Source organism: Monomorium pharaonis, chromosome 8 (assembly GCF_013373865.1).
Source record: "Monomorium pharaonis isolate MP-MQ-018 chromosome 8, ASM1337386v2, whole genome shotgun sequence".
In the NCBI taxonomy this organism is placed as follows: Eukaryota; Metazoa; Arthropoda; class Insecta; order Hymenoptera; family Formicidae; genus Monomorium; species Monomorium pharaonis.
In genome coordinates this window covers 16,363,947-16,390,255 of record NC_050474.1, presented here as the reverse complement: position 1 = coordinate 16,390,255, position 26,309 = coordinate 16,363,947, and the positions used below count along the sequence as shown (strand labels likewise).

At 35.4% G+C, this 26,309-nt stretch overlaps 3 protein-coding genes across 4 annotated transcripts; all 3 read right to left on the bottom strand.

Annotated features, from left to right (window-relative positions):
* Positions 1 to 221: 221 nt before the first annotated feature.
* On the bottom strand, positions 222 to 8,571 carry LOC118647047. Of its 2 annotated transcripts, none has more exons than XM_036291182.1 (6): positions 8,129 to 8,571; positions 1,720 to 1,849; positions 1,333 to 1,650; positions 1,092 to 1,260; positions 901 to 1,004; positions 222 to 519 (listed from the first exon to the last, which is right to left on the bottom strand). In XM_036291182.1, the coding sequence occupies exons 1-6, from the start codon at positions 8,141 to 8,143 to the stop codon at positions 281 to 283; spliced, it is 975 nt and encodes a 324-aa protein (XP_036147075.1). In that variant the 5' UTR covers positions 8,144 to 8,571; the 3' UTR covers positions 222 to 280. The 2 variants fall into 2 exon arrangements, with proteins under 2 accessions (XP_036147075.1, XP_036147076.1); XM_036291183.1 differs by having other exon boundaries at positions 1,720 to 1,826; positions 8,129 to 8,570.
* Positions 8,572 to 17,938: 9,367 nt separating this feature from the next.
* On the bottom strand, positions 17,939 to 18,448 carry LOC118646940 (proline-rich receptor-like protein kinase PERK10). Its single transcript, XM_036290892.1, has one exon. It carries the CDS (start codon positions 18,446 to 18,448, stop codon positions 17,939 to 17,941), a length of 510 nt encoding a protein of 169 aa, XP_036146785.1.
* Positions 18,449 to 23,165: 4,717 nt separating this feature from the next.
* On the bottom strand, positions 23,166 to 23,650 carry LOC118646837. Its single transcript, XM_036290629.1, has 2 exons — positions 23,319 to 23,650; positions 23,166 to 23,236 (listed from the first exon to the last, which is right to left on the bottom strand). Exons 1-2 carry the CDS (start codon positions 23,629 to 23,631, stop codon positions 23,178 to 23,180), a joined length of 372 nt encoding a protein of 123 aa, XP_036146522.1. The 5' UTR covers positions 23,632 to 23,650; the 3' UTR covers positions 23,166 to 23,177.
* Positions 23,651 to 26,309: the final 2,659 nt, after the last annotated feature.

Sequence of the window (26,309 nt, the reverse complement as noted above, 5' to 3'; positions counted from 1 at the left end):
TAAATATGATCGACGAAGAAAGCGCAGATCTAAATACTTTTCAACCAGGTACTTGGCGGAGAATAATGGAGGATGGATGCGCATTTCAAGACATTACTAATTGTGGAACCAACACAAGTACTCGATACTGCATGGCAATTCGTGATGAATTTCGCGATTATTTTTGTAATGAAGGATCAATACTGTGGCAATTTAATAGACACAAATAATTGATTTGCATATCTTATTAACATGTTTTATTATAAAAATATTAAAAAATATAAAAATATTCTTAAAAAATCTACTTTTGGTCGTTTTTTCTTATTTCACGCAAAAGCTTCAATATTTCAATCATTCCCAATTCACTCGCATCCGCACTGAGAGCTCGCAGCTTAGAGGCGACAATCATTCCGAACTCAGTGAATTCATCGTTAGGCAGGCCTCCGGTTACATCAACCAAAACAGATTCATTCATCAATTCCTCCACTCTGTCCATAATGGCTCCAGGCTCGACCGACCTCTCGCGCCCTGAGTCACTTTCTGAAATCAATTTGTTATTTTTTAACTGACAATGGCTGTATTTCAAAATTGACTACCAGTACTAAAAATTTACAGTATACGTGAACTATAGATTTTCAGTACTGGCAGTCAATTATAATATTTCTTAACTATTTTCTTAAAAATATTTAGTTATGGTAAATGTGTATTTTTAATTATAAATATACTATATTTATTTAAACATTACATTAAAACATTTGTTACAATAAAATTATTTATTGTAACAATTGTTTCAGTACAATGTTATAAATGTTTTCTACAAAACTAACATTTATTAAAAATATAAGAACGTCATAATTAGTAATTTTAGTGCATGCATTTTTTAAACAGTAATTAATTCAATTATAATTGAAATATTCTTACGTGATCTACTATTTTGCGATGTACTGCTACTGTGGTCATATGTTTCTGTGCTGTTTTGCGAAACATCCGGACTGTTGGAGAGATCGGCAATGTTTGATATTGTCCTAAAAGAGAAAGAAGTTAAAATAATAACATTTTAACCGCTGTACAAACTACATTTATATAAAACGTATGAGAGTGCATTTACGTACACGTTTTCAAGTTGCATGTCATGTAGAAAACTAAGCCTTTCGTAGTGGATCCATTTAACCTTTTTGGCTGCCGCAGAACCACTAGGCTGAATGTTACCTTTGCGATGTCTCCTGAACATATCGGACAATGACTTCCACTTCTTTTTTATTTGCGCTACAGTCATTTCTCCTAAGATAAAAAACGTGATAAATACATTTATAACAGATATGGCTCTCATGCCTCAATTAAAAAATGTTATACCTTTCATGCTAACAGCAATCTCTTTCCATAGTTTCTTCTTAGTACGGGCGCCCCTTTCGGAAATGTGTAATTTAAAATTCCAAAGAGGTGGTCGTTTCCGTATTTCCTCTATAAGAATCTCTTCATTATGTAGTTTCCTCGTTAAAAGATTAATCGGACGATTGCTGTTCCAACAGTCACCCTCGACATTCGTATCTACTAGCTGATCGCTTTCTTCTTGCTCGGCTTCTTCCTGCTCAGCTTCTTCCTGTTCGGTTTGTTCTTCGACGAAAACCTCTTGTCCTCCAATAAGACTTTTTCTAATAATCGATCCATCATCTGTAAAAATATGAAGATATAAACACATAATCTAACATTTAGCATCTGCAGTAATTTCACTATACTTACCGCACTGCGGATGAAAATAATTATTTTGATCTATAATGTATCTTGTAAATCCTTCCAAACAGGGATGATCTTTAATCTCGTCTAAACGACAAATTGTTTCGCACATACTGCAGGTATAAACTACAGTTAACTGAAAATCAAAATTATGTTTTTTTTTTTTTAAGATTTAACGTGCCGTCAACCGAACTTTCGTTGTAGGTTATTTGACACCTCTTTACTCCTTCCTGTATTTGGTACTCTTATTCTTGTATGGTTTTCCTTATTCTTATCACACTCTTTACTCCTTTATTTTTATATGATTTTCCCTATTTTCTTAGTGAACCTCCATATCTCTTCCAACGCTTCGATCCTTGTTCCACTAATCCATTCGTCCAAGTTGTACGGTTCCAGAATTTTCAGTTTCTTTAGGTTTCGCAATAATACCTCTCTCGGGTCGATATAGTTGGTACATCTAAACACTATATGGTATATGTCTTGGCTCTCCCTTCCACATTCGCATGTGTCGTCCTCTATATATCCCTTCCTCGCTAGTGATTCTCTCAGATTGTAATGATTCGCTCTCAATCTTCCTATCATTGTAGCCATTCCTCTATGGATATTTATTTTGTTAAACCATGGTTTACTTTCTTCTTTATTATAATACTTGTCAAAATATTTCCTTCCTTTGTATTTTCCTTCTGCTTCCATTCTCCACCTTGTTCTATCATTCATTTCTGCCTTAATAATTGGTTTCCAGTCCTGATTGGGTATTTTTATTCTTACGTCCTTTTCTTCATTTGTTGCCTCTTTTGCTAGTTCATCTGCCACTTCGTTTCCTTTGATTCCTTGATGGCTTGGAATCCATCCGATAACCAATTTTTTTTCATTTATTCCTTTTCCTTTACACATTTCCTTCCACTGTAGTATCTTTTCCCTTATTCTATATATGTGTTTGTTTTTATTTACTCTCAAACTGTTGTTTTCTAGTGCTTCACATACGCTTTTTGAATCAGTAAGTATCAATGTGTCCCTGACTATTCTATTATCAATTAACCATCCTACTGCCATTTCTATACCTATTGCTTTCGCTGTATATATTGAGCACCTATTATCTATACTAACTTTATATGCCTCGTCTCTTCCTTCAACTACTATTCCTATTCCTACACTTATTCTATTTTCCTGTTTCGATCCATCTGTATAAATAATCTCATAGTCTTTTTCTAATTCGTATTTACACTCATATTTTTCTACTAACTTTTTATCTGTCATTATATTGTCTTTCCTCTGTTTTCCTATTTCTATTTCTATATTAATTTTACTCGTTAAGGCCTCATATTTTGTACAATATATTTCATATTTCCCTATCCATTCGATCTCTCTTCTATATTTATTAAAGTCTCTCCATGAACTTATCAGGACATCCTGTCTACCTCTTGGTCTTGTAAATCTTTCTCTACTTTCTATAATTTCTAGCCGATTCATTATTCCTATTAGTTCCTTATTACTGTATGTGCATACTTTTAGCCAGAAGTTTCTTGCTATCATTCCTGCCCTATCCTCCATTCGTAGGACTCTTGCTTCCGTTATCATGATGTTTGTTGGTGTCGAATTTCGATATCCTAGTGCAGTTCTCACTCCTTTATATTGCATCTTTTCCATTTTTTCTTTTGATCTCCAATCCCTAGGGTAGTATACTATAATGCCATATTCCATTAGTGATCTAATATAACTTTTATATATCATTAGGGCTGTGTTAATCTCCATTCCCCAGCTTATTCCATTCAAATATTTTAATATACTTATTCCTTTTGCTACTTTTGCTTCTATTTTTACTAGGTGCTGCTTAAATTCTAATCTGCTGTCTATTGTTATTCCTAAGAAAGTAGCACAGTCCACCGATCTTAAAATTTTATTGAATATTCTTAATCCTATAATATTATCTTCTTTGTTTTTATTAAATCTTATGCACTTGGTTTTTTCCGGCGCTAAGCTTAATCCAATACTATCTAAATTGATCCATATTTTTTTGATAGTGTCTTCTATTAGTTCTATACTCTCTTCCTCTGTATCACAAATCGTATAAATTGCTATGTCATCAGCATACTGAAGGGTCCTTACTCTATAACTTAGTCCTCTTGTAATGTATCTTGTGTACAAGGCATATAGTATAGGGCTTAACACTCCTCCTTGTGGTAACCCTTTATATACATGTCTCTTAATTTCTTCCTCTTGATTAACCACAAAGGAAACTATTCTATTTGACATCCATTCGTTAATATATCTCACTATTCTTGTTGGACATCCCTCCTTGTATAACATGCCTACTAATATATCTCGCAGAACGTTGTCGTATGCCGATGACACATCCAGGAACGCCGCTACTGGTACTTTATTTTCTTTTATTCCAATTTCTACTTCCGCTACAATTCTTACTAAGTTGTCTATGCACGATCTGCCTCTTCTGAAACCGTTCTGGTTCTTATCCATTCTTTCATTATGTTCTGCCCACCATATTAGTCTTTCGTTTATCATTCTCTCAAGAATTTTTCCCATACATGATGACAGCGTTATTGGTCGTACCTTTTCTTTATTAGCTTTATCTATAAATATGGTCTGTTGCTCTTTTCATTCCTTAAACATAACACTGTTTTCGTAACAATAGTTAAATAACTTCAGTACCTCTTCTTTAAATCTATTCGTCAATAATTTAATCATTTTGTACTCTATTTGGTCCTTTCCGGGTGCTGATTTTTCTCTAACAGTGTTAATTGCTCTCATCATTTCCTCCTCTCTAAATGGTAAGTTCATTTCATCCTCATCTTCTTCCATCTCTCTTATCTCTTCTTTTTTTCTCTCCACCCAATCCACTGCAATCTTTTCTATTTCTTTTCTTATTGTCTCTTCTCTTTTCTTGTTTTGCCATTTATTCCATTCCATTTTGTGAAACGCATTCTTCATAATTTTCATTTTGTTCCATACATACTTTATATTACTGTTTTTGTTCAGTTTACTTGCAAAGTCTTTAAAGTTTTCCACTTTCTTTCTTTTGATCGTTTTTCTAGCTATTGCTCTTTTTTTCTTAAATTCTATAAAACTGTTTAAATCCTTCCTTCTTCTAAACTCCTGCAGAGAATCTTTTCTCTCTTTTATTACTCTTTCACACTCTTCATCCCACCATTCTACCGGATTCTTCTTTCTTCTTTCTTCTCTCTCATGTTCCTTTTCCTTATTTTTCTGCTCCTTTCTTTTCCCATACGTTGCCATTATTACTGCTTCTTTCATTTTTTCTGTAATCATTGTATATTTATCTTGCTCATTCTTCTGTCTATATTCTGCTTCTTCTAGTATCTTTTCTTCCTCTTTCATATACTCAATATACTTTTTCCACTTAGTTTTACTCTTAGATATTCTGTTTGTTCTTTTTTTATATATATCTTTTTTCCATCCTAATTCAAACACTATTGGGTAGTGATCCGACGCCCACGAATCCTTTTCTATGTTGTAGGTCAGCTTTTCATATACTTCTTTAGTTGCGAATATAATATCTAAGTTTGAATCATTCGCTCCTCCTTCTCCCATTCTTGACACTGTATCGTTATTTACTATGAACAGTTCCCTTTCTTCCATTTCTTCTAATAGGATCTCTCCATTTCTATCCGTATTCTTGCAGTTCCATGCTCTATGATGCGCATTAAAGTCTCCTGCAACAATGAGTGACTTTACCTTCTTCATTTGTTGCACGATTTTGGTCCAAACATCTTTGTTTTCAGTGGCTCCAGGCCTTCTATATATCCCTATGATTCCTATTTCTTCTTTTTCCTCCTTTAGCTTGATCTTGACTGCCACTGCTTCAATGTTATTAGAATGTGTATCTATTTCTATTTCCTCCTTTTCTTTTATTTCCTGTCTTACTAATATAGCTACTCCTCCTGCTGCACTCCCTAGCTGTCTATTTTCTATATATACTGCTGAGTCATAACCAGTTATCCTTATACTTTCCCTTTTTTTAATCTTTAACTCCGTCAGTATCAATATATCATACTCCCATACTCGCTTTATTAGTTCTTCTTTTTTATTTCTCCATCCTCTCATATTCCACAAGAGGATTTTAATAGTCATTATGTTCACTTTTGTTGTATAACTCTCTTATTTGAAATTGGTCTTTTTCTCTGACACTTCTCACTCTTCCTCTTCCTTCTTGTCTTTCCTTTACATTTCCTTCGAGTATTTTTTGGATTTTTCTCTTCATTTCTTGTATGTCTTCTCCCCATCCTTCTATGGTATGTAAGCATCGGATGATTTCCTCTTCCTCTCTTTTTTCCCTGTCCTCCAAGTTTTTTTTCTCGCATTTTCTCATTACAATTCCGTAATTTTCCTTTCTAATTTCTTCCATTCTCCAATTCTCATAACCATGCCAGTCTTTCATTCCTGTTTTTTCTTTCCTACCTTCTCTTTCTCTTTCTTCTCTTATTTTCTTTCTTTCTCTATCCTTATATCCTTCTTCCATTTCCTTTCTGTACTTTATGTTACTGTATTCCTCCCTTGGCTTCTCTATTCTTGTCTTATTCGCTATTTGTGCATATGTTTCTTTTTCACTTCCATTTGGTCTATTCATTTCATAGTATACACTTGGTCTTCTTTCGTCTGGCTTAGTTATTCCTGGCCATCTTTCTTCCTGGATATCTCCTCTTCTAATTTGCTGTCCTTTTTCTTTTCTTAGTGCATCTTTTGCTTCCATGAATGACATATTTCTTTCTGCCATTACCTTTTTAACCTGGTAGTTATGCTCGTATATTGGGCATTTCTTATCGGTGGGTCTATGGTTTCCTCCACAGTTAATGCATTCTATTTTCCTCTCGCATTTTTCATGGTAGTAATCCCCACATATCATACAGATCTTTTTTCTAAAACACCTTTCCTTTATATGGCCAAATCCATAACAATTATAGCATTGGATTACATTTTCCACAAAAGCTCTGACTCTCATTTTAATTAGACCTTGCCATAAACTTATTTCTCTGGGCCTTTCTCCTCCTTCCCATGTTATGATTATCTGATGTAGGTATTCCTCTGTTATTTCCTTTGTAGTCTTGTTGTATCTTCTCTTCTTCATTCTTTCTATTTGTAATATCCTTTCTTTGTCCTCAATTGCTTCATATAGATCCTTCAGAGACATTTCATTGTCCCAGTCGGATATCACTCCCTTACACCTTTTTGACCTGTTAGGAATTGAAAAGCTTACCATCTTGTCTTCTCTCTTTCCCTTCTCTTCCTGTTCCAAACATCTGTTTGCCTCTTCTATGTTTCTGAAATAAACATAGCCTTATTATGTCCTATACTAACTATATCCTGTACCTTATATCCTTTTTTCACCATGTACATTGCTATCCTAGTGACGTTGTGGGCCTTATTATTTGTCCTACCTTTTTGTTGTATTACTGCCTCTAATCCTATTTCTCCTTTATAATTTATTTTAAACCTTTCCTTCTCAATTGTTCTATCTTTATCATCTATCCTGCAATCACCTTCATAAACTAACCTACCATTTGATCTAATCATTTTGTTCTTATTAACTTTTTTGGTTACCTCGTCTCCTGTTGTTTCCTTACTTATTTCCCTACTCTCTACTCTATCTTCCTCTTCCTCCTCTTCGCTCTCCCTCATTTCTACTTCCTGCATTTCATTTTCCTCGCTTCTATCTCTTCCGCTCTTACTAATCTCTTTATTGCAAACCTTTCTTCTAACATTTTCCTTTATTGCATCCTTCCTTATTTTAAATAATTTTCCATAACTACCTTTTATATCTATTTCCCTCTTAATGTCTTTGAGATACTCATTCTTAATCTTCCATTTAGCACCACTATATGTCTCCTTCCTTTCTTCTTGATCTTCATTCTCCTGTAATCCTTCTTCCATACTAATTTCGTCTCTGATCGTCTCGTTTTTCTTTTCACCTTCCATTCTTCCTTCTTTAGATTCTTCTGTATCTATTTTTCTATGTTTCACTATTTTCAGATCCTCCAATTCTTCTTTTTCATCTCTTCTATTTTTCTCTTGTCCTCCGCATGTTCTGTTTGCTAGCCTTTTGCCGAGGCCGAATCGCAAGATTCGGCCTCTAACCTTACTTTCGCTTCTTTCTCTTACGCTTATCCTACTTTTTTCCGTTCTTCCTCTAGTCCCCTTCTCCTTCTCTCTCCTATAGAACTTCCTCTCCCTATTCTCCAATCGCCTTTCTCACAATCACTTAGTATCCAGCACTTATAATTACTAAACGATTCACACACATCCGTCCTCTTCACGAACTCACGATTAACCCCCCATCAAAATTATGTTCTCAAATTATAGGTTAGATATACGCGGTTGTAAACACAAGCAAATATAATATAATAATTAATCAGTTTATTAATATTTTTGATGTTATACTAACCTCGCAATTATTCATATTGCCCCTTTTTCTCTTTTCCCCCGTGAATATTCAAATATTGCTCTTTGAAAGGCACGATGTGGCGACTTGTCGATGCTGTTCGGACAGGACGAACTTCCGACAATTTGTCGCTACCACACAATGTCTATGTGGAGGGGGAAAGTCGCCAGCGATTTCTCGCTGCATGAATTCGCACCTTAAAAGGAGAGACAATCCATTTCTTTGCTACCCCATTGTAACCTTTATCTCCTAATAAAAAAGTATTATTTGGAAAAATGTGTTCTCTTTCCAGTTCAGCAACGCGAAATAACTCTAATCTTCTCAACATACGAACATCGTGAAAAGATCCTGGATCACCGCAATATATATTAATAAATTTCATGTTACTATCGGTAACAGCTTGTAAAAGAATAGAGTAACATTGCTTCCTATTAAAATATTGTCTACCATTTTCTTCAGGCTTATTAATATAGATATGCGAGCCATCTATGGCCCCAATACAGTTACGAATACCAGCTATTTCTTGAAATTTTGCAGATACTTTAGTTATATTACTTCCTTCAGGTATCAACTTCAGGCACTAAAGTAACTAGCCAATTAATAATTCGACGTATAATGCGAAATACAGATAATAATGATATGTTAAAAAGATTGACTAACGTTCGATGTGGTTCTTTATTATTGAGGAACCAAAGAGTCATCAATAAACATAACTCCGCAGATTTCTTTTTTTTTCCATAATCATGTAATGGTATAAATCCACTTGTTTCTAAAGATTCTGTAAAATATATGTAATTAATTTTACATTAGTTTATCAGGGAGCGTCCCAGATGCGCACAGTAATAAACGGACACAGCAGGCTGAGTGAAACGGACACAATAACAAACGGACACAGACCAAACGGACACAGTAATAAACGGACACAGTAACAAACGGACACAGACCAAATGCGCACAGAGCAAAACGGACACAGTGCGAAACGGACACAGTAACAAACGGACACAGACCAAATGCGCACAGAGCGAAACGGACACAGTGCGAAACGGACACAGACCAAATGCGCACGGATCAAATGCACACGGACCAAATGCGCAGACTGCACATGCGCACACTGCACGTGCGCACGGACCAAATGCAATCCATGTACATTGCAAGCAGAGTAAAGTCCACATAGGTTAGCGACTTGGACGGGGTGGATGCGGGAGGGGGGCCGAAGGCCCCCCTTGCACCCCCCCCGTGTGTGTGTGTGTGTGTGTGTGTGTGTGCGTGCAAAGCATTCACTGCATCACATGGGTTTGCGACTTTCCGTGTATGCATTTGGTCCGTGCGCATGTGCAGTGTGCGCATTTGGTCTGTGCCCGTTTCGCACTGTGTCCGTTTCGCTCTGTGCGCATTTGGTCTGTGTCCGTTTCACACTGTGTCCGTTTCGCTCTGTGCGCATTTGGTCTGTGTCCGTTTGTTACTGTGTCCGTTTCGCACTGTGTTCGTTTGTTACTGTGTCCGTTTCGCACTGTGTCCGTTTATTACTGTGTCCGTTTGGTCTGTGTCCGTTTGTTACTGTGTCCGTTTCACTCAGCTTGCTGTGTCCGTTTATTACTGTGCGCATCTGGGACTCACTCGCCCAGCGTGGGTACGCAATGGCGAATAAACCATGTGACTCAAGTGACCAATCAAAATTGTGTTCGCCATTGACAAATCTTTGATTATAGGTCTTTAGTAACATGTATTTTCTTCTCTTTCACACGCAGGCGTGTGTAAGAGAGAAGGAAATACCTGTTATATCGTACGTAAACCTTACCCCCACTTCTGAAATTTGGGACAATCCTCGGTTTAGATATACTATAGGCCTGTTCTTTGTCGCTGCTCTACTGAACTAGTGCAACAAGTTAGAATAAGACAAATATATTTTTTTTCATTCTAACTTATTGCACCAGTACAGCAGTGCAACTACCAAGAACAAACCTTATGTCTATTGCCTAGTTTACACCAAGCACTTGGTACGCGTATCAAGTAGTGAATTTAAGCTGATCAGCCAATGATTAAACTAAGGCATTATAAAAGTGAGTATTCTCACGTCCGCCATTTTTCTTCTAACTAGCAGAAAAAATTAGGTATGTTTGTATATACAGGGTGTTACAAAAGCATCGGATTTGCTTAGCACTATGCGGTAGAGAATGAAAATCTAAGAAGAAATGTCTAATAATATTTTTTGATACGGTAAATAGTTTTGCCTTAATTTATCATTGTAGTAAGTCAATAAGCGCGGAGGTACAAGAGAAAGTCAGTGACGGAGAATGCGTGAAGTTGACTCATTGATATTAAAAATTGAAAAATGCTTCTAATGCTAATAATTATCAATAAAATTCTTTAGAAAACTACCAAAATTTTCAATAAAACTGTCGGTTACCGAGAAATATTTCCATTTTGACGGGATTTAAAAAATTTTCAAATTTTCGAATCTCAAATAATTATTTTTAGATTGGACCAGTATTTTTGCCGGAAAGGATAAACGATCTCAATTACATAGAATTTTTGCGCGATGAGTTGCCAAATTTATTATTTCCTCTTGCTGCTATCGACGATATGCCATTATTTCGACGCAGCATTATTTTTATGCATGATGGATGTCCAGCACATTATGCAGGTTACAAATGCTATAAATTAATTTTAAAAATTATTAAAATTATTATTATTATTATCATTAGAATTTACAATTATTAATATTACTTTGCAATGTTTTTTATCACAAATATCATAAAATAACTTTAATAATTTTTAAACTTTTGCTTTCTAATAGACACATAATGCTTCATTATAATTTTAATGTTTGTACTTTCGCAAAATTTAATTTTAAAGAAATTTAATTTAATTTATTTAATTTTTTATTTTAATTTTTCCGTTTTAATAAAATTTAATAAAAATCAATACTATTTTTATAAAATGTTACTTTTAATCAAATAGCACCTGTCCGGCGATATTTCAATAACACATTTGGAGATAATTGGATGGGTCGTGGAGCACCTTTTTAGAAATGGCCACCAAGATCACCAGATTGGAATTCCTGTGCTTTTTTCTTATGGGGTGCACAAAAAGAAAAAATATATTTTAATCGCATAGAAACGCAGGACGAATTGGAGGAGCAAATACAAATAGCATTTAATAATGTACAACGACACCACATTCGACATGCCACAGAAAGTGTCATAAATAGAGCAAATAAATGTTTGGAAGCTAATGGTGGACACTTTGAGCACTTGTTATAAGAAGCACTTGTTATAATGTTTTATCGTTTTATAATAAATAAATTTAATTACTATTGAATTTTTTCTTACTTTGTCTGTAAGACCTATAGCAGTAAAATTTTTTTCGGTAATCGGCAGTTCTGATAGCCGCCTGAAGAATTCTATCGATAATTATTAGCACTCAAAGCTGTAAGCTGCGGAATAAAAAATTTTTTTAGTTAAAGATACAAATTCGAAATTTTTCTAAGTCCCGTAAAATGGAAATATTTTTTGGTAACCGACAGTTTTATTGAAAATTTTGGTAGTTTTCTAAAGAATTTTATCAATAATTATTAGCATTAAAAGCATTTTTCAATTTTTAATATCAATGAGTCAACTTCACGCATTCTCCGTCACTGACTTTCTCTTGTACCTCCGCGCTTATTAACTTATTACAATGATAAATTAAGGCGAAACTATTTACCGTATCGGAAAATAGTATTAGACTTTTCTTCTTAAATTTTTATTCTCTATCGCACGGTGCTAAGCAAATCCGATGCTTTTGTAACACCCTGTATATACGTCAATAATCTTTGAAAGCACCAAACTTTATGCGACAATGGCTTAGTTTACATCGTGCATTTGATACGCGTATCAGGTACCATATTCGTATCAAATTTGTACTAAATATTTAGTACGCACGAAGTAAACGTTGCCGGATCAATTTGGTACAAGCGTATCAAGTAGGAGTATTGTACTAAACTGATACGCGTACCAAGTGATACAAATGTCGATGTAAACGCATAAAACGCATTTTAGAGAGAATTTAGCAATTGAGCATAACCTCAGTGCTAAAATCTAAAAACCGGTGTGAAAATGTCTTAGTAGGAGACATCAACATGAATTAAATTTGTATTATATTTTTCACAGTACATGCTTAGTACATTCGATGTAAACGCGCCCGTACTAAGGCTTTGGTGCGCACCAAACTTAATACGCGTACTAAGGTTTTGACGATGTAAACTAAGCCTGTAAAGGTTATTGCGATGTATTATATATATAAAACATTATGCTAGTTACTTGCTAGTTTGAAGAAAAATGGCGGACGTGAGAATACCTACTTTTATAATGCTCTAATTAAGCATGTCACGTCCTAACTATTTGTCCAAATTTATGGACATTTCTTTTCCTCCCATTAACAAGTAAAATCACTTAAAAGCGCCAGGCATGACGCGCACAATGGCTTAGTTTACATCGTCAAAACCTTAGTACGCGTATTAAGTTTGGTGCGCACCAAAGCCTTAGTACGGGCGCGTTTACATCGAATGTACTAAGCATGTACTGTGAAAAATATAATACAAATTTAATTCATGTTGATGTCTCCTACTAAGACATTTTCACACCGGTTTTTAGATGTTAGCACTGAGGTTATGCTCAATTGCTAAATTCTCTCTAAAATGCGTTTTATGCGTTTACATCGACATTTGTATCACTTGGTACGCGTATCAGTTTAGTACGATACTCCTACTTGATACGCTTGTACCAAATTGATCCGGCAGCGTTTACATCGTGCGTACTAAATATTTAGTACGAATTTGATACGAATATGGTACCTGATACGCGTATCAAATGCACGATGTAAACTAAGCCAATGACGCCAGACGCCACCCTTGAATAGACCAATGCTCTAGTTTACACCGAGCACTTGGTACGCGTATCAAATAGTAAATAACTAGTGAATGTGTTTAATCATTGGCTGATCAGCTTAAATTCACTACTTGATACGCGTACCAAGTGCTCGGTGTAAACTAGAGCAATGTAACGCGACCCCGCGTAATGGGAGTGGCGATATCTTAAGCGGCGTCCCCACGCCATGTCTTAGAATAAGGCGCGTAGTTAGAAGTAGTTAGTTCTCGCGAGCGGTTCACTTTTCTAGTTCAAGTTCCAATTCCATTCCAAATCTAATTCTACTTCTAATTCTAATTCAAATCTTAAATAATTAATTTTGTTGTTTAGCTACTTAACTTTTATATTCTAATTTAACCTTAAGTGTAATTGTAACCAATAATTTTACTTTTATAATAAACTGATAGATTCAGTGACTCGAATTTGTTATTCAATTTCAACATTCCTTAAATCACGTTCAACGTATATCACGCGAGTTCACCATAACTGTGAAGACCGTTTCCGGCGACCGTCCAATCACAGAAGGGTCTACACCGAGAGGTAGCCACAACACGACGCCTCCTGAGCCGACCAAGCTGACAGCCAATCAAGAGAGCCACCTAAAGGTAGGATAACAACTCGCACATTTTCTAATAATAATAAATTCCCATTCGCGTTCGCAATGTTCCGTGAAAATGTGCCCTACTAATTCTATTAACTATTCTCCTCCCGGATTAGTCGAGCCGATGCCCACCACGCGCGGCTATTTTGATTGGCACTGCATGCTGCACCGCGTCACAGTTTAGCATATATGTATGGGTGCTTTCCAGCAACGACACGGTGCGACACAGAATATCATTCTATCTTCTTTCAATACCAGTAAACAACAAAGATAGAATGATACTCTGTGTCGCATCGTGTCGTTGTTGGAAAGCACCCTAAGGGTGACGTCCCATGGCGCGTATTGCGATACGCGCGTATCGGGCGTATTAAATTTCGACCAATGACAGACGATCCGCCGTTTTTGATACGTTGACGATCCGCGGAAATTCATAATCGAGCGGATCGCACACATATATATGCACAGTCGTATAATGTTACATGGCGTGTGCACTGGGCGGTGTATATAATTTACTTCTTTTTACTATAACCTCTTCAGATTTATGAGTACTACGCGTGGTACTCCTTCTTGTCACTTTTTGTGTACTTCTTATGGGCACGAAAAGGTTAGAAATGGCCACGCATGCTTGTGTGTGTGTATGTTCGATACGCCGAAATGTGGCTCTTATGTCCCATGGAGCGGATTACGCGGAAGCAGAATCAGCGGATCACTAATCACGGGATCGTTCTAATAGAACCTTTTCAAAAATTCCGTTGAAACAGTCCCATGATTGGTGATCCGCTCGTTCCGCTTCCGCGTAATCCGCTTCATGGGACATAAGAGACATATTTCGGCGTACTGAAAGCAGCGGAATGTCTGTGATTGGTTGCAGAGTTCGATACGCCCGATACGCGCGTATCGCAATACGCGCCATGGGACGTCACTCTAATACTATTATATTGCTAACCACCTATCTCTCCAATAAGCGGTACGGGTTCCGAGAAAGCGAGACAGAAATATAATATATATAGGCGATAATGTACTACGAACGTTATGCGCATGCTCTGACAGAAGAGGTTAATTTAAAAAGTTAAAAAATGAGATTTTTACTAAATTAATATTATAATAAAAAAAAAAATGTATAAATGATGACGATAAGTAGGATGAGGTGTATTTTTTAATTTATTTTTATTTTGTTAATATTTGTATATATTAAAAAATTAATTAAATTTTTAATCAATTTTCTAATTGTTTCTCAAACTTAAGCTGCTCTTATTAATTATTGGTATGTATATTATTTAATTATATTAATAAATTTGTTTTTTTATTGTTATATTAATTATAAATACAATTAATTTTAAATATGTAACTAAAAATATTAAAAATATGTTAATAATAATAAAATTACTTTCTACAAAATTAATTTTGTAACGTGTGAGTTTGTATAACATAAAATACAATTGTAAAATAAATAAATAGAAAAATTAATCCATGCATTGAGTAAAAAAACAAAATATTTTGATTAATAATGCTTCTTTTTATTCTGTATTATATAAATACATATTACATAAAATAAACATAAAATTTATACATGTAATATAAAATAAATGAATAAATTTTATAAAGAAATAAACAAATATAGACTTTATAAAAAAATATGAATATAATTAATAAACATAAAAAAGTATTTTATATATTATTAAAATTATAAAGCTTTAAGTAATTAAATAAACATAATACATAAAAATTATTATTGATGATTAAATAAAATAAGTTTTGTATATTTTTGTTGAATAAAATCATTTTTACTACACATGTTCTTGGCTTCGTGAAACAATCTTATATTTAAATATAATGATATTATTTGTTTACACAGATCTGTGATTATCAAGTATATCTTGAGACAGTATATGATTTTGCATAATATCGTTAGAAAATGGAGATAATAATCTACGATATATGGTATTTGTTAAAAACTGTTTTATTTTATTTTTTTGCAATTCATTTGATGTATATTGCCGGATAGTTGTCTCTGATATTTTACAGATTCTGTATACATCATCAGATGGTTTTAAATATGGTCCTCTATTCTTTAGTTCTGATAACAAAGGCATTTTATCGCCTAATAATTGATTTTTACACATATCACAGTTTATAATGCGGTATAATTTATTACAAATATATCCTGCTATGTATTGAACTATGTTATCTATATATGGTGTGAGTTGCCAAAATGAGTTTATATAATCATGATTGAAAATGAGTGTTTGTTCATCAGAAATTTCTATTTCTTCATTTGCTATGGGACACTTAAACATTTTTGAATTCGATGATACATGTAAAATTTCCAAACTATCAGAAAGACAATTGCCGTTGTCAAACTCTTTTAATTCATGCCTGATTAATAGCCGTTTGTATGCACTTTTTATTTGCATTAGGGTTATTATTAAAGCCTCCACGACTTCGTATAGCACTAAAAAATGTTTCAAGAAAATCCTGTGATAATTTATACGTTAACAGATATGTCATCCCTAAAGATTTTAAACAATCAAATAAAGCAAATATATTTCTTAAGCATATAATTAGTCCAAGAAAATCCGTTTTTCTATTAGTCTTTAAAATAGGCGTGCCTGTCTTATCTTGTAATGTATTAATATATTCTTCAAAGTATTTAACATGCATTTGTAAATGTGCATAATTTTCAGAAGTTAATGGTGTATTAAAATTATGACAAGAAAATCTGTTTTTGCAATTTAATATATCACCTATGTTATTAAAGTTTAAACAAAATTCTGCAGTTGCTTTGCAATTAGCAAATTGACGTTTTATTGTTGGATCTGGTAACATTAATAAAAACATAAATGACTTGTATACACTTTCACTTAAAGTTTGTACTGCTAATTTAACATTTATTTTATTATTTTGAAAATTTATATGTTTACTAGTAAGTTTATTAGCAGCTTTTAAACCTTCTCGTTGTTGTAAATTGTGAAGATTAACTATATGACTCCATTCAATTTTATCACCATTTGATGTTCTTAAAGTTTTTTTGTCGCCTATCGTATTTCTTACTAATTTAATCATGTGACAAAAGTAAAAAAATATATAACATTTTTCCGATGTAACTGGATTTATAAAATATGGCTTAAAATTACTTCCATATGTTAAATTTGCACCTAAAGCAGTACACATATTAATGTTGCTTGCAGCACCATCAAAAGTTATAGAAAAAACTTTACAATTTATTTTATGTAATTGTTCAAATGCAAGAGTTAACATTCGCGCGTTCGGTGCCACTTAATGATCTTATTAAGAAATATCCAATTGGGACTTTCCAACTATTGTTCAGAGACACTGCCATAAATACTAAAACATTTTTAGCAGTAAAAGCAAATATGTTTTTATTATTATCTTCATGTTCTAACGTACCATAGTCAATACCACCATGGAATTTTTCTTTATCAAAAACCACTTCTTTCTTTATTGCCATTTCATCTATAACTAAATTAATAATAAGAGGTTTAGAATTATTATTGTGCAATGCAATGGCATTTAATGCTTCATTTGTAAAACCTGGAGATCCATCAACTACGCGATACCAATTCCGTATCGTGGAAGGATTTGGTAATAAATTATCCCACGTTCTTCGTACATAATTGTACGCTTTAGGTGAATAAAAATGCAACGTTAATGCAAAACTACGGATTTCAGGAGAATACCCAGGTAGCAAGGTGACGTTAATACGACGTCAATAATTCGTCATTTAAGGTCGCAGACGTCATGTTACCAAATTAAGACGTAATAGTAACGTCATTTTTTGACTTATTAATTACGTCAGTCATTTATCCATCCTACAACGTATTTCCGACGTCATATTCTTGACTAATTAATAACGTCAGTTAATTGATCATTTTACGACGTATTAATAAGATTTTATTAGTGACTAATTACTGACGTTAACTATAATTCTTTGTAATAATTCACGATTTGACCTCAAATGACAAATTATTGAGGTCTAGTGGACGACACCTTGCTACCTATAACTATCATTATTTAAAGATTGGTTAATAAACAACATTATTAAAATTAATATAATATTTTATATAATTAATACTATCAATATTTTAGAATCATCCCAGGCAGCACATAATATTTATGATAAATATTTATTAATATTTATTTGTTACGTCCTGGGGGAGAGGGGAAGTGACCGGAGCCGAGCGTAACCCGTGGTTCCCCAGGAGCGTAACTGTTTGTGAGTTTGTGGGTAAAAGGAAAAAAAAAATTGGATCCGGTTATAGAATATATTTTCTTTTATTATTTTTATTATTGTTCTCCCGCTTGTTTTCTTCTTTTAAGAGGTGGTGCTCCTTCGAGGGGCTTGAGAAGCCTTTTATAAGCTTCTATGGATCGAGGGGTCGCCTTGCCGGATAAGGCGAATTTCGGGAGCGACCCGACGAAGGCCTCGTCGCTTGTTATGCGGGGGCCTTGCCGCAGGGGTGGACGGGCCTGGCGGTCCACCTTTGCGGGACGCGTGGGAGCTCGTATAGGGGCGGTGTCGGTCCCTGGGGGTAGCCGGGGCGGCGGGCGCCTGAAGGGAGCGAGGTTTGGTGGTGGTGCGTTATGGCAGGGTGGTGCCGGGGCCACTAGTCGGGTGCAGGGGGTAGGCTGTGGAGGCGGCAGCTCAAACGGGCCCGGTGATCCGTGGCGTCTCGGGGAGGCGTCGGGGGGCGGAGGTCGATCGAAGATGCGAGGATCGAACGTTCCTGCCTCGATGAGACGCCATTTTAACCGCTTGATCTGCCGCTTCCTTCCCCCTCGGCGAGACCGTGGCATGATGTCGCACTGTTTGGTTGTAAACCGATTTTATTAAAAGAGCCCATGATTATATAAAAGACACGTGTCAGGCAGATAAATTTTTTAATAAGCGAGTGTGGTAAGAGTCATGTAATTTGTGTAATGTTCCTCTCTTTCTCTTTGTTAATATTTATTTCCCTTTCTTTTAGTTTTTAAGAAATATTTTAATCGGCGTAATTTAGATGAGAAACCGAGTCAATCTGCCTAGTTTTGTAATAGTATGAGTCCGTGGGGATAAAGCGCCCAAATAGGCGAGCCCATTGCCCATGGAGTAGGGAGGGGAGTGTGGGGGATAAGCGCCCTAGTGGGCAGCCCGTACCATCCCACGGAGTGTAAGCCAGGGATCGACTCGGATTCTATTCTTACCCGTCTTGTTCGGTTTCACACGGACGCGGACCAAGAGTATGTGAACAGAGAGAGAGAGAGAGAGAGAGATAGAGAGATAGAGAGAGATCAATGATAGTTATTGTTATTGTTTGCGTAGTTACTGCCTGCCACGTGAACGACGCGGTTCTTAGTGGTGCTTTTTAGGAAATGAATTTAGGCCAAAAATAATAAAAAAAAAAGGAGAGTACCTCTTTTCTTTTGTGGGTACTGTTCGGATGCTAATGAGAGGAAGAGCGTACAATTTTGCGACAAGGTGTAGAGAGCGTGAGGGGGAAGCGCCCAGGGAGGGCACAACAAATCCCACGCCAAGGAAAGATGGGGGGGCGTTTGTGACGGAGAGCGCCCTATGGGCTGCCTTGTGGTGCACAGTTAGGTGGAGGGACGACGTAGAGGGTAAAAAGCGCCTTAATAGGCGCCCGTTGTCCCCTGGACACCTCCTTACTTAAGCGCCCCGGTAGGCGCCCCTGGCTTGAAGTTCAGGGAGGAAGCAGACGCCTGAATCGTAGCGCCCTGCTTCCAGGATGAGGATTCAGGGAAGTCGCTGTTTTCGCTTCAGAATATTTTAGGGAGCACCGAGGATGGTTTGCCCCGTATTTTTGCCCCACTTAATTTAATAATACAAGTAAGAAATTTCTTTTTAGTTACTAAGTATAATTTTTATTATAATTTTTGTTAAAGAATGATATTGAATACACAAAAAAAAACTTTGTTTTAAATAAAGTAGAGTGAGCTTACATTTGATAATTTATAAGAATGAATTTTACGGCGTTTTGTAGATAAGGGAGATGTTACTTACGCACTGTTCGGTTCTTGTTAAATTCTATCAAGAATTTAATGGTCACAATGTCGTATACTTGGTAGTAGTCTTATTTGTAAGAGCACGAAGGCTAATAATTATTACACGGATAGCACTTTCTTCCTGCAGAGTAACGTCTATGCCTACTGGCAGCGCGACTCGTTATATGAGCGAAAATGCTACTTCCTGAGGATCTCGCGCTCCTTATATACCTCAAAACTAGGGGGTCCTAGGGGTACGCGGGTGTAGGGAAGCTCAAATCCATGGAAAATTCCGCGACAAATAGCTATTATTTTTGAAATTTTATGGTTTCTAATTTTTGTTCGGATTATTAGAAACTTCGGTCAAGAGGTAGCCAGGGTGATTAACGTTTGAATGCTTCCTTCGCCTTTCTCCTATCACCTCTGTGAGCGGAGTAATTAAACCGCATACCTTCGTAATTACTTTACTCATGCTATCTCATTCATACTTCCCGATCGGAATAATGCTCGAGCTATTGCTATCCCACTTGGTACACGCGCTCCGCGGCTGGACCGACTCTTCGGCAGCGCGAGAGTGTCACGCGTGAACCGCATGGTTGAAAAATATTCACATTACTCCAGGTTGTTAATAATGTGAAAGAGTTATAGCATGACTGCGACGGATTGCAGTATTATTAATTAACAAGGGAGTTGAGGGGTGGCGGTTGCACCCTGTTGTTAATAGCAAATAGAAAGGTGACGAAAGAATATTACTCTTTTAATGAAATTTTTAACTATACGCGGCATGATTCGAAGGATTTGAGCTTTAACAATTGAGGTAATAATTACGCACGTGATAACAATAAAATTAATAAAGAGTATAAGCGTAGGATGTACGCGCTGATATCCCGCGCGTCTGATTTCGTGGGGAGGGGAGCGCTCGGTGAGACGGGTGCTCCGGCGGATCACGCGAGAGCGCGGTGCGCGACGTGAGATGAAACAGGTGAAAGATTTCATCGAACGTAACATTATTAATATTTATTTTTTCAAAATATTATATAAATATTTTACACATATTTTATATATACGAAAAAAAAATCTTTATTCAACATATTAAAATATAAATTAAATATTTTATATAATATTTATAATAAATAAAAGATAAAGATTTGTATAAGTAATATTTTGTGAATATTTATAAATATTTCATAAATATTTTTATAATATTTATGATAAATCTTTATGATTTGTCAAATCTAAGACCACAAAAATATTTATAAAATATTTAGATAAATATTTATAAAATATTTAGATAAATATTTATAAAATATTTAGATAAATATTTATAAAATATTTAAATAAATATTATAAATATTTTATAAATATTTTATAAATATTGCGTTTTGTCTGAGGTATAATTTAGCTTTATCAAAAGAACAGAGCAAAAACATATTTCTATAAGTTATTCCACATGTTATTTTGCATATGTAAAAATCAGGAAAAAAACTGTAAATTTATATTTATTTATAAAAATATTAGTTAACTACAAGTTTCATGTTTCTCGCATCTATTGAAATGATCTATAACAAATATGTATTCATGATCATCAAGTGTTCATGGATCATCACAAAGGGCTAAGTAGCGTACGATCTTCGAAGTCAAGCAACGTCGACGGCGGTTCAGAGTTGGATGAGTGACCGCGGAAGTTAGGCAATTCCAAACGTGACTATGGTATGGTGGGTCGTGATGCTTGTTGAGAAACAACGTAGATTTTTTTTTACATTATAATTAAGTTATTTCGATATTTTCATAATGCAAGTACTGCATATATAGGACATGTACCCGAAATATTTTCTAAAACGTCAAAATAACGGCTTTTACTACCTGGGATAGTCATAAAAATGACATTAAAATGTCGTCTTTATTAAATGTAACCTAAAAACCTATGTTTTTTCATAAAAATAACAATAAAATACCGTCAAATGTACGATACTAGCTTCTTGAAAATGACGTCAATAATATGAAAATAATGACGTATTTTTGACGTCAATATATGACGTCGTTAAGATGAGACAAATGTACGTCAGTTTTACGACATTTAGACGTCATTTTATCTCGACATTATGACGTCTGGTTCGTCATAAAATGACCAAAAAATGCCGTCAATTAGACGTCACCTTGCTACCTGGGTAAGTACCACATTTATTCAATTTTCTTGATATTACTGCCTTTATAGGTTCTGGAAGCATGTTCTAAATAAAAAATAGAAATATTATATTATGTTAATATTAACATTATGTTTAAAACATTTTACATGATTTATTTAATTGCTTATAGAGTTAAATTTGGACATACTTGTAATTTTCTTAAATACTTATGTACAATCGTATATTAATAACGTGTAATAACAACTGTAATCTTACAGAAATATGTGATTATTATTCCAAAATATACTATACCATTAAATGATCTCTAGCATCATCAGAAATTAAATTTGATTTCTTTAAATGAGACATTAAATTTTTTAATGTAGCAATTCGCATTAAAAGCCTTCTGTTTTGATGTTGTAAGGACTTTATTTGTTTGTTTTTTTTCCATTTTCTTTTTTAATAAAACTAATTACTCTTTTTGCTCTTCTCGGTGTACTAACATCAGAAGTATTAATTTCTGAAACATATCTAGGCTCTGCAAAACAGCGCTTTTTTGGAGGGAGCGTCCCAGATGCGCACAGTAATAAACGGACACAGCAGGCTGAGTGAAACGGACACAGTAACAAACGGACACAGACCAAACGGACACAGTAATAAACGGACACAGTAACAAACGGACACAGTAACAAACGGACACAGTAACAAACGGACACAGTAACAAACGGACACAGACCAAATGCGCACAGAGCGAAACGGACACAGTGCGAAACGGACACAGTAACAAACGGACACAGACCAAATGCGCACGGAGCGAAACGGACACAGTGCGAAACGGACACAGACCAAATGCGCACGGACCAAATGCACACAGACCAAATGCGCACACTGCACATGCGCACACTGCACATGCGCACACTGCACGTGCGCACGGACCAAATGCAATCCATGTACATTGCAAGCAGAGTAAAGTCCACATAAATTAGCAACTTGGACGGGGTGGGTGCGGGAGGGGGGCCAAAGGCCCCCCTTGCACCCCCCCCCCGTGTGTGTGTGTGTGTGTGTGTGTGTGTGTGTGTGTGTGTGTGTGCGTGCAAAGCATTCACTGCATCACATGGGTTTCCGACTTTCCGTGTATGCATTTGGTCTGTGCGCATGTGCAGTGTGCGCATTTGGTCTGTGTCCGTTTCGCACTGTGTCCGTTTCGCTCTGTGCGCATTTGGTCTGTGTCCGTTTTGCACTGTGTCCGTTTCGCTCTGTGCGCATTTGGTCTGTGTCCGTTTGTTACTGTGTCCGTTTCGCACTGTGTCCGTTTGTTACTGTGTCCGTTTCGCACTGTGTCCGTTTATTACTGTGTCCGTTTGGTCTGTGTCCGTTTGTTACTGTGTCCGTTTCACTCAGCGTGATGTGTCCGTTTATTACTGTGCGCATCTGGGACTCACTCTTTTTGGAGGGGAAGAAAAATCCTCTTCAGAATCTAAATATTTGTTATAAAAAATAACATTTATTATTTTTCTTTGTAATAATAGTATATATTTTTTTTCTGTATAATAACTTACCTAAATGAGAAGAGGAAGCTTTTGATATTAATTGATTATCACAATCTATATCATCAAACATAGTTAAAGATGTACTTTTTATTTCAACTAATTTGGATATATTAGTATTTTCTGTTATTGGCGCATTTGAAAATGTAGTTGTTGGATAATTTAACAAAGATACTTCTGATGAAGTTGTTACGTTAATTGTTGTCACATCAGAGATCTTTTTGTTCGGTACAATTCCAGAAGGTAACTTCCATTTCTCCTGTATAATTAAATTTTGAGGTAAACTTGAAATGAAGTGAACAAATAAATAAACGAGATACATCATCTCCTTCCTGCAGTCCTTCGACCCATTTTTTACGCATTTCTGGTCTTTTTGGAAATCTAAAAATTAATTTAATTTTTATTTCTTAAGCAATAGTATACTTGATTTTATTATTTTTCAGTTAATTTACTTGTGTAAAGAAATATTTTCCGCTTTTGATGTAAATCTTCCACATATGTAACACGATCTCATTGTTTCCAATTGCACATACAGTTCATGTAATGAAAGTAAACAAAAATATTAACCTAATCTTACGTCGTGTTTAAATTTGTGGCGCTGGCAGCATTTTAATTCATTAAAACGCGCGCATGCGCATGTGACTCATAGTACACGAATTGTGGAAGTGAGAGATTGCCTATATGTCTGCACCGTGGTGTTGTCGCTCGTATTTCAGCTTGACTAGCAATATAGTAGTATTACATATATGCAGTTTAGCTATAACCAGTTACGACAGTCAGCGAAATTCTTCGTATAATATTTTACGACGCATGCGTCAACTGTATTATCTAAAATATGGCGGACATGGCAAGCCACGCGGTACGAAGCTATGAGCTAGACATGTGATAATTGCGTGTTAAAGGTTATATTGTGTGAATAATTTTTCAGTGATATTAAGCGATATTAATTAGGTATTATTTTGAAAAGATTATTAATGAAGATCATCTTCAGTGTTTTTTTCATAATCATTTATTTTGAAATAAATTATAATAATAAGTAAAGTTAGTAAAGGTGGATTTTCCTGTGTCATGTGTAAAAACATATCTGGACGAAACGCAGGAATAAAATTTTTTTGTTTTCCAAAAAATCCATTTATTTATTATTGTTTAACCTCATTTCAGAATTTAACTTTTTTTAACTTTTTCTGTAATTTTTTTTATTTATTCACTTATCTCTTTAATAACAATTTGACACGAATCATAAGAAATATTTTTACTATCTTTTTTTGTTTTATATCTTCGAATAACGCGCTTTCTTACAATCCAAAACATGGCGAATGGTCACGTGACTAGGTAACATAAACATCAAAGATTCCGACTGTACTGTCGTAACTGGTTATAGCTAAACTGTGACCGCGTCATTGTTTTATCAACATTGAATTGATAAAACTTATTACTTGTGCGATAGCTGCTACCTCCAAGCTCTCCCCGAGACCCACTTGCTTTACACATACAAACTGCGCCACTACATACATATCGGGTTCGGTGACTGCCAAGAATACTGCTCGGTTTGTAATGTATTATTAGTCACCCGCAGTATCTTACACGAGTGTCGCGCCTGTATTAGCATATTTGAGGGATTCCTGCGTTATCTTGAACAGAGCGACGATCTTCCAACTGACTTTACCGAATCTACTATCGTCGCGATCTCTGAAGATCCGGTTTGTTAATTTGGTAAATTTGTCCAGTTTCACGAGTCATTGCTCTAGTTTACACCGAGCACTTGGTACGCGTATCAAGTAATGAATTTAAGCTGATCAGCCAATGATTAAACACATTCACTAGTTATTTACTATTTGATACCTAGTTATTTACTGTTTGATACGCATACCAAGTGCTCGGTGTATAAACTAGAGCATAATCACATCAGAATGCAGGGCAGTAGCCGCGATTTCATAATTGGCCGCGTGCTTGTCCTGCACGTAACAAACACATTCACTAGTTACCCACATAGAAATTGGCATCCAGTGGATGTCCAATGGACGTCCATTAAACCTCCATAGATCCATGGGACGTCTATATCCATGGTGGAAGTCAGATGGACGTCCATTAGAGGTCTAGTAAACTTCCTTAATTCCATTGGAGATTTACCTCCATGGCGGAAGTTAGATAGACGTCCATTAGGGATTCAGTAAACTTTCATGGCTCCATTGAAGATTTATCTCCATGGCGGAAGTTAGACAGACGTCCATTAAAGATCCAGTAAACGTCCATGGCTCTATTGGAGGTTTACCTCCATGGTGGAAGTTAGATAGACATCCATTAGGGATCCATTAAACATCCATAGCTCCATTGGATGTTTTCTTCCACAGTGGAAGTTAGATGGACGTCTATTAGGGATCCACTAAACTTCCATAGCTCTATGGAACATTATTTCCATGATGGAAGTTAGACAGACGTCCATTAAGAATCCATTAAACTTCCATAGCTCTATGGAACATTTACTTCCATGATGAAAGTTAGATAGACGTCCATTAGGTATCCATTAAACTTCCATAGCTGTATGGAACATTTATTTTCATGGTAGAAGTTACCCAGACAATACGCTTATCAGAATGAAAACTTTAAGAGAACTTTTTAAAGAAAACATTTAGATATCTTGGAAATGATGTCCAAATGGTAACATTTATCAGAGACGTCTACTAAGAGAGGTCTTTGAGATATCTCATGGAAGAGTTTCATTTAAGTTTCTTGAAAATGTTATCCTTATGATATCACAGCTAAATGGTATCAGCTTAATATCTCATAAAAGATATCACAATGCTGTCCGATTTTTGAGCCGTCCATGCGCGTCGTAGTTGACTCAAAAATCAGACAACACTATAGCATCCTGAATGAGAGATCTATTTGATATTAAGAAAAATTATCATAAAGATAATGTTTTCAAAAATAACGGTTTGTCTACAATTACTGCGCACAAAAAATGCACAAAATCTAAATTTATCATGTACTGAATACAAAAAC

What these genes read in the sequence shown, in the direction of transcription:
- LOC118647047 (XM_036291182.1), bottom strand. An exon ending in TTATTTTCATCCGCAGTGCG is followed by an intron (nt 1,651 to 1,719) that starts GTAAGTATAGTG and finishes ATATTTTTACAG; the next exon opens with ATGATGGATCGATTATTAGA. An exon ending in GACATGCAACTTGAAAACGT is followed by an intron (nt 1,005 to 1,091) that starts GTACGTAAATGC and finishes TTTCTCTTTTAG; the next exon opens with GACAATATCAAACATTGCCG.
- LOC118646940 (XM_036290892.1), bottom strand. Translation starts at nt 18,448, where the DNA reads ATGCCACGGTCTCGCCGAGGGGGAAGGAAGCGGCAGATCAAGCGGTTA.
- LOC118646837 (XM_036290629.1), bottom strand. Translation starts at nt 23,631, where the DNA reads ATGATGTATCTCGTTTATTTATTTGTTCACTTCATTTCAAGTTTACCT. An exon ending in AGCTTCCTCTTCTCATTTAG is followed by an intron (nt 23,237 to 23,318) that starts GTAAGTTATTAT and finishes ACAAATATTTAG; the next exon opens with ATTCTGAAGAGGATTTTTCT.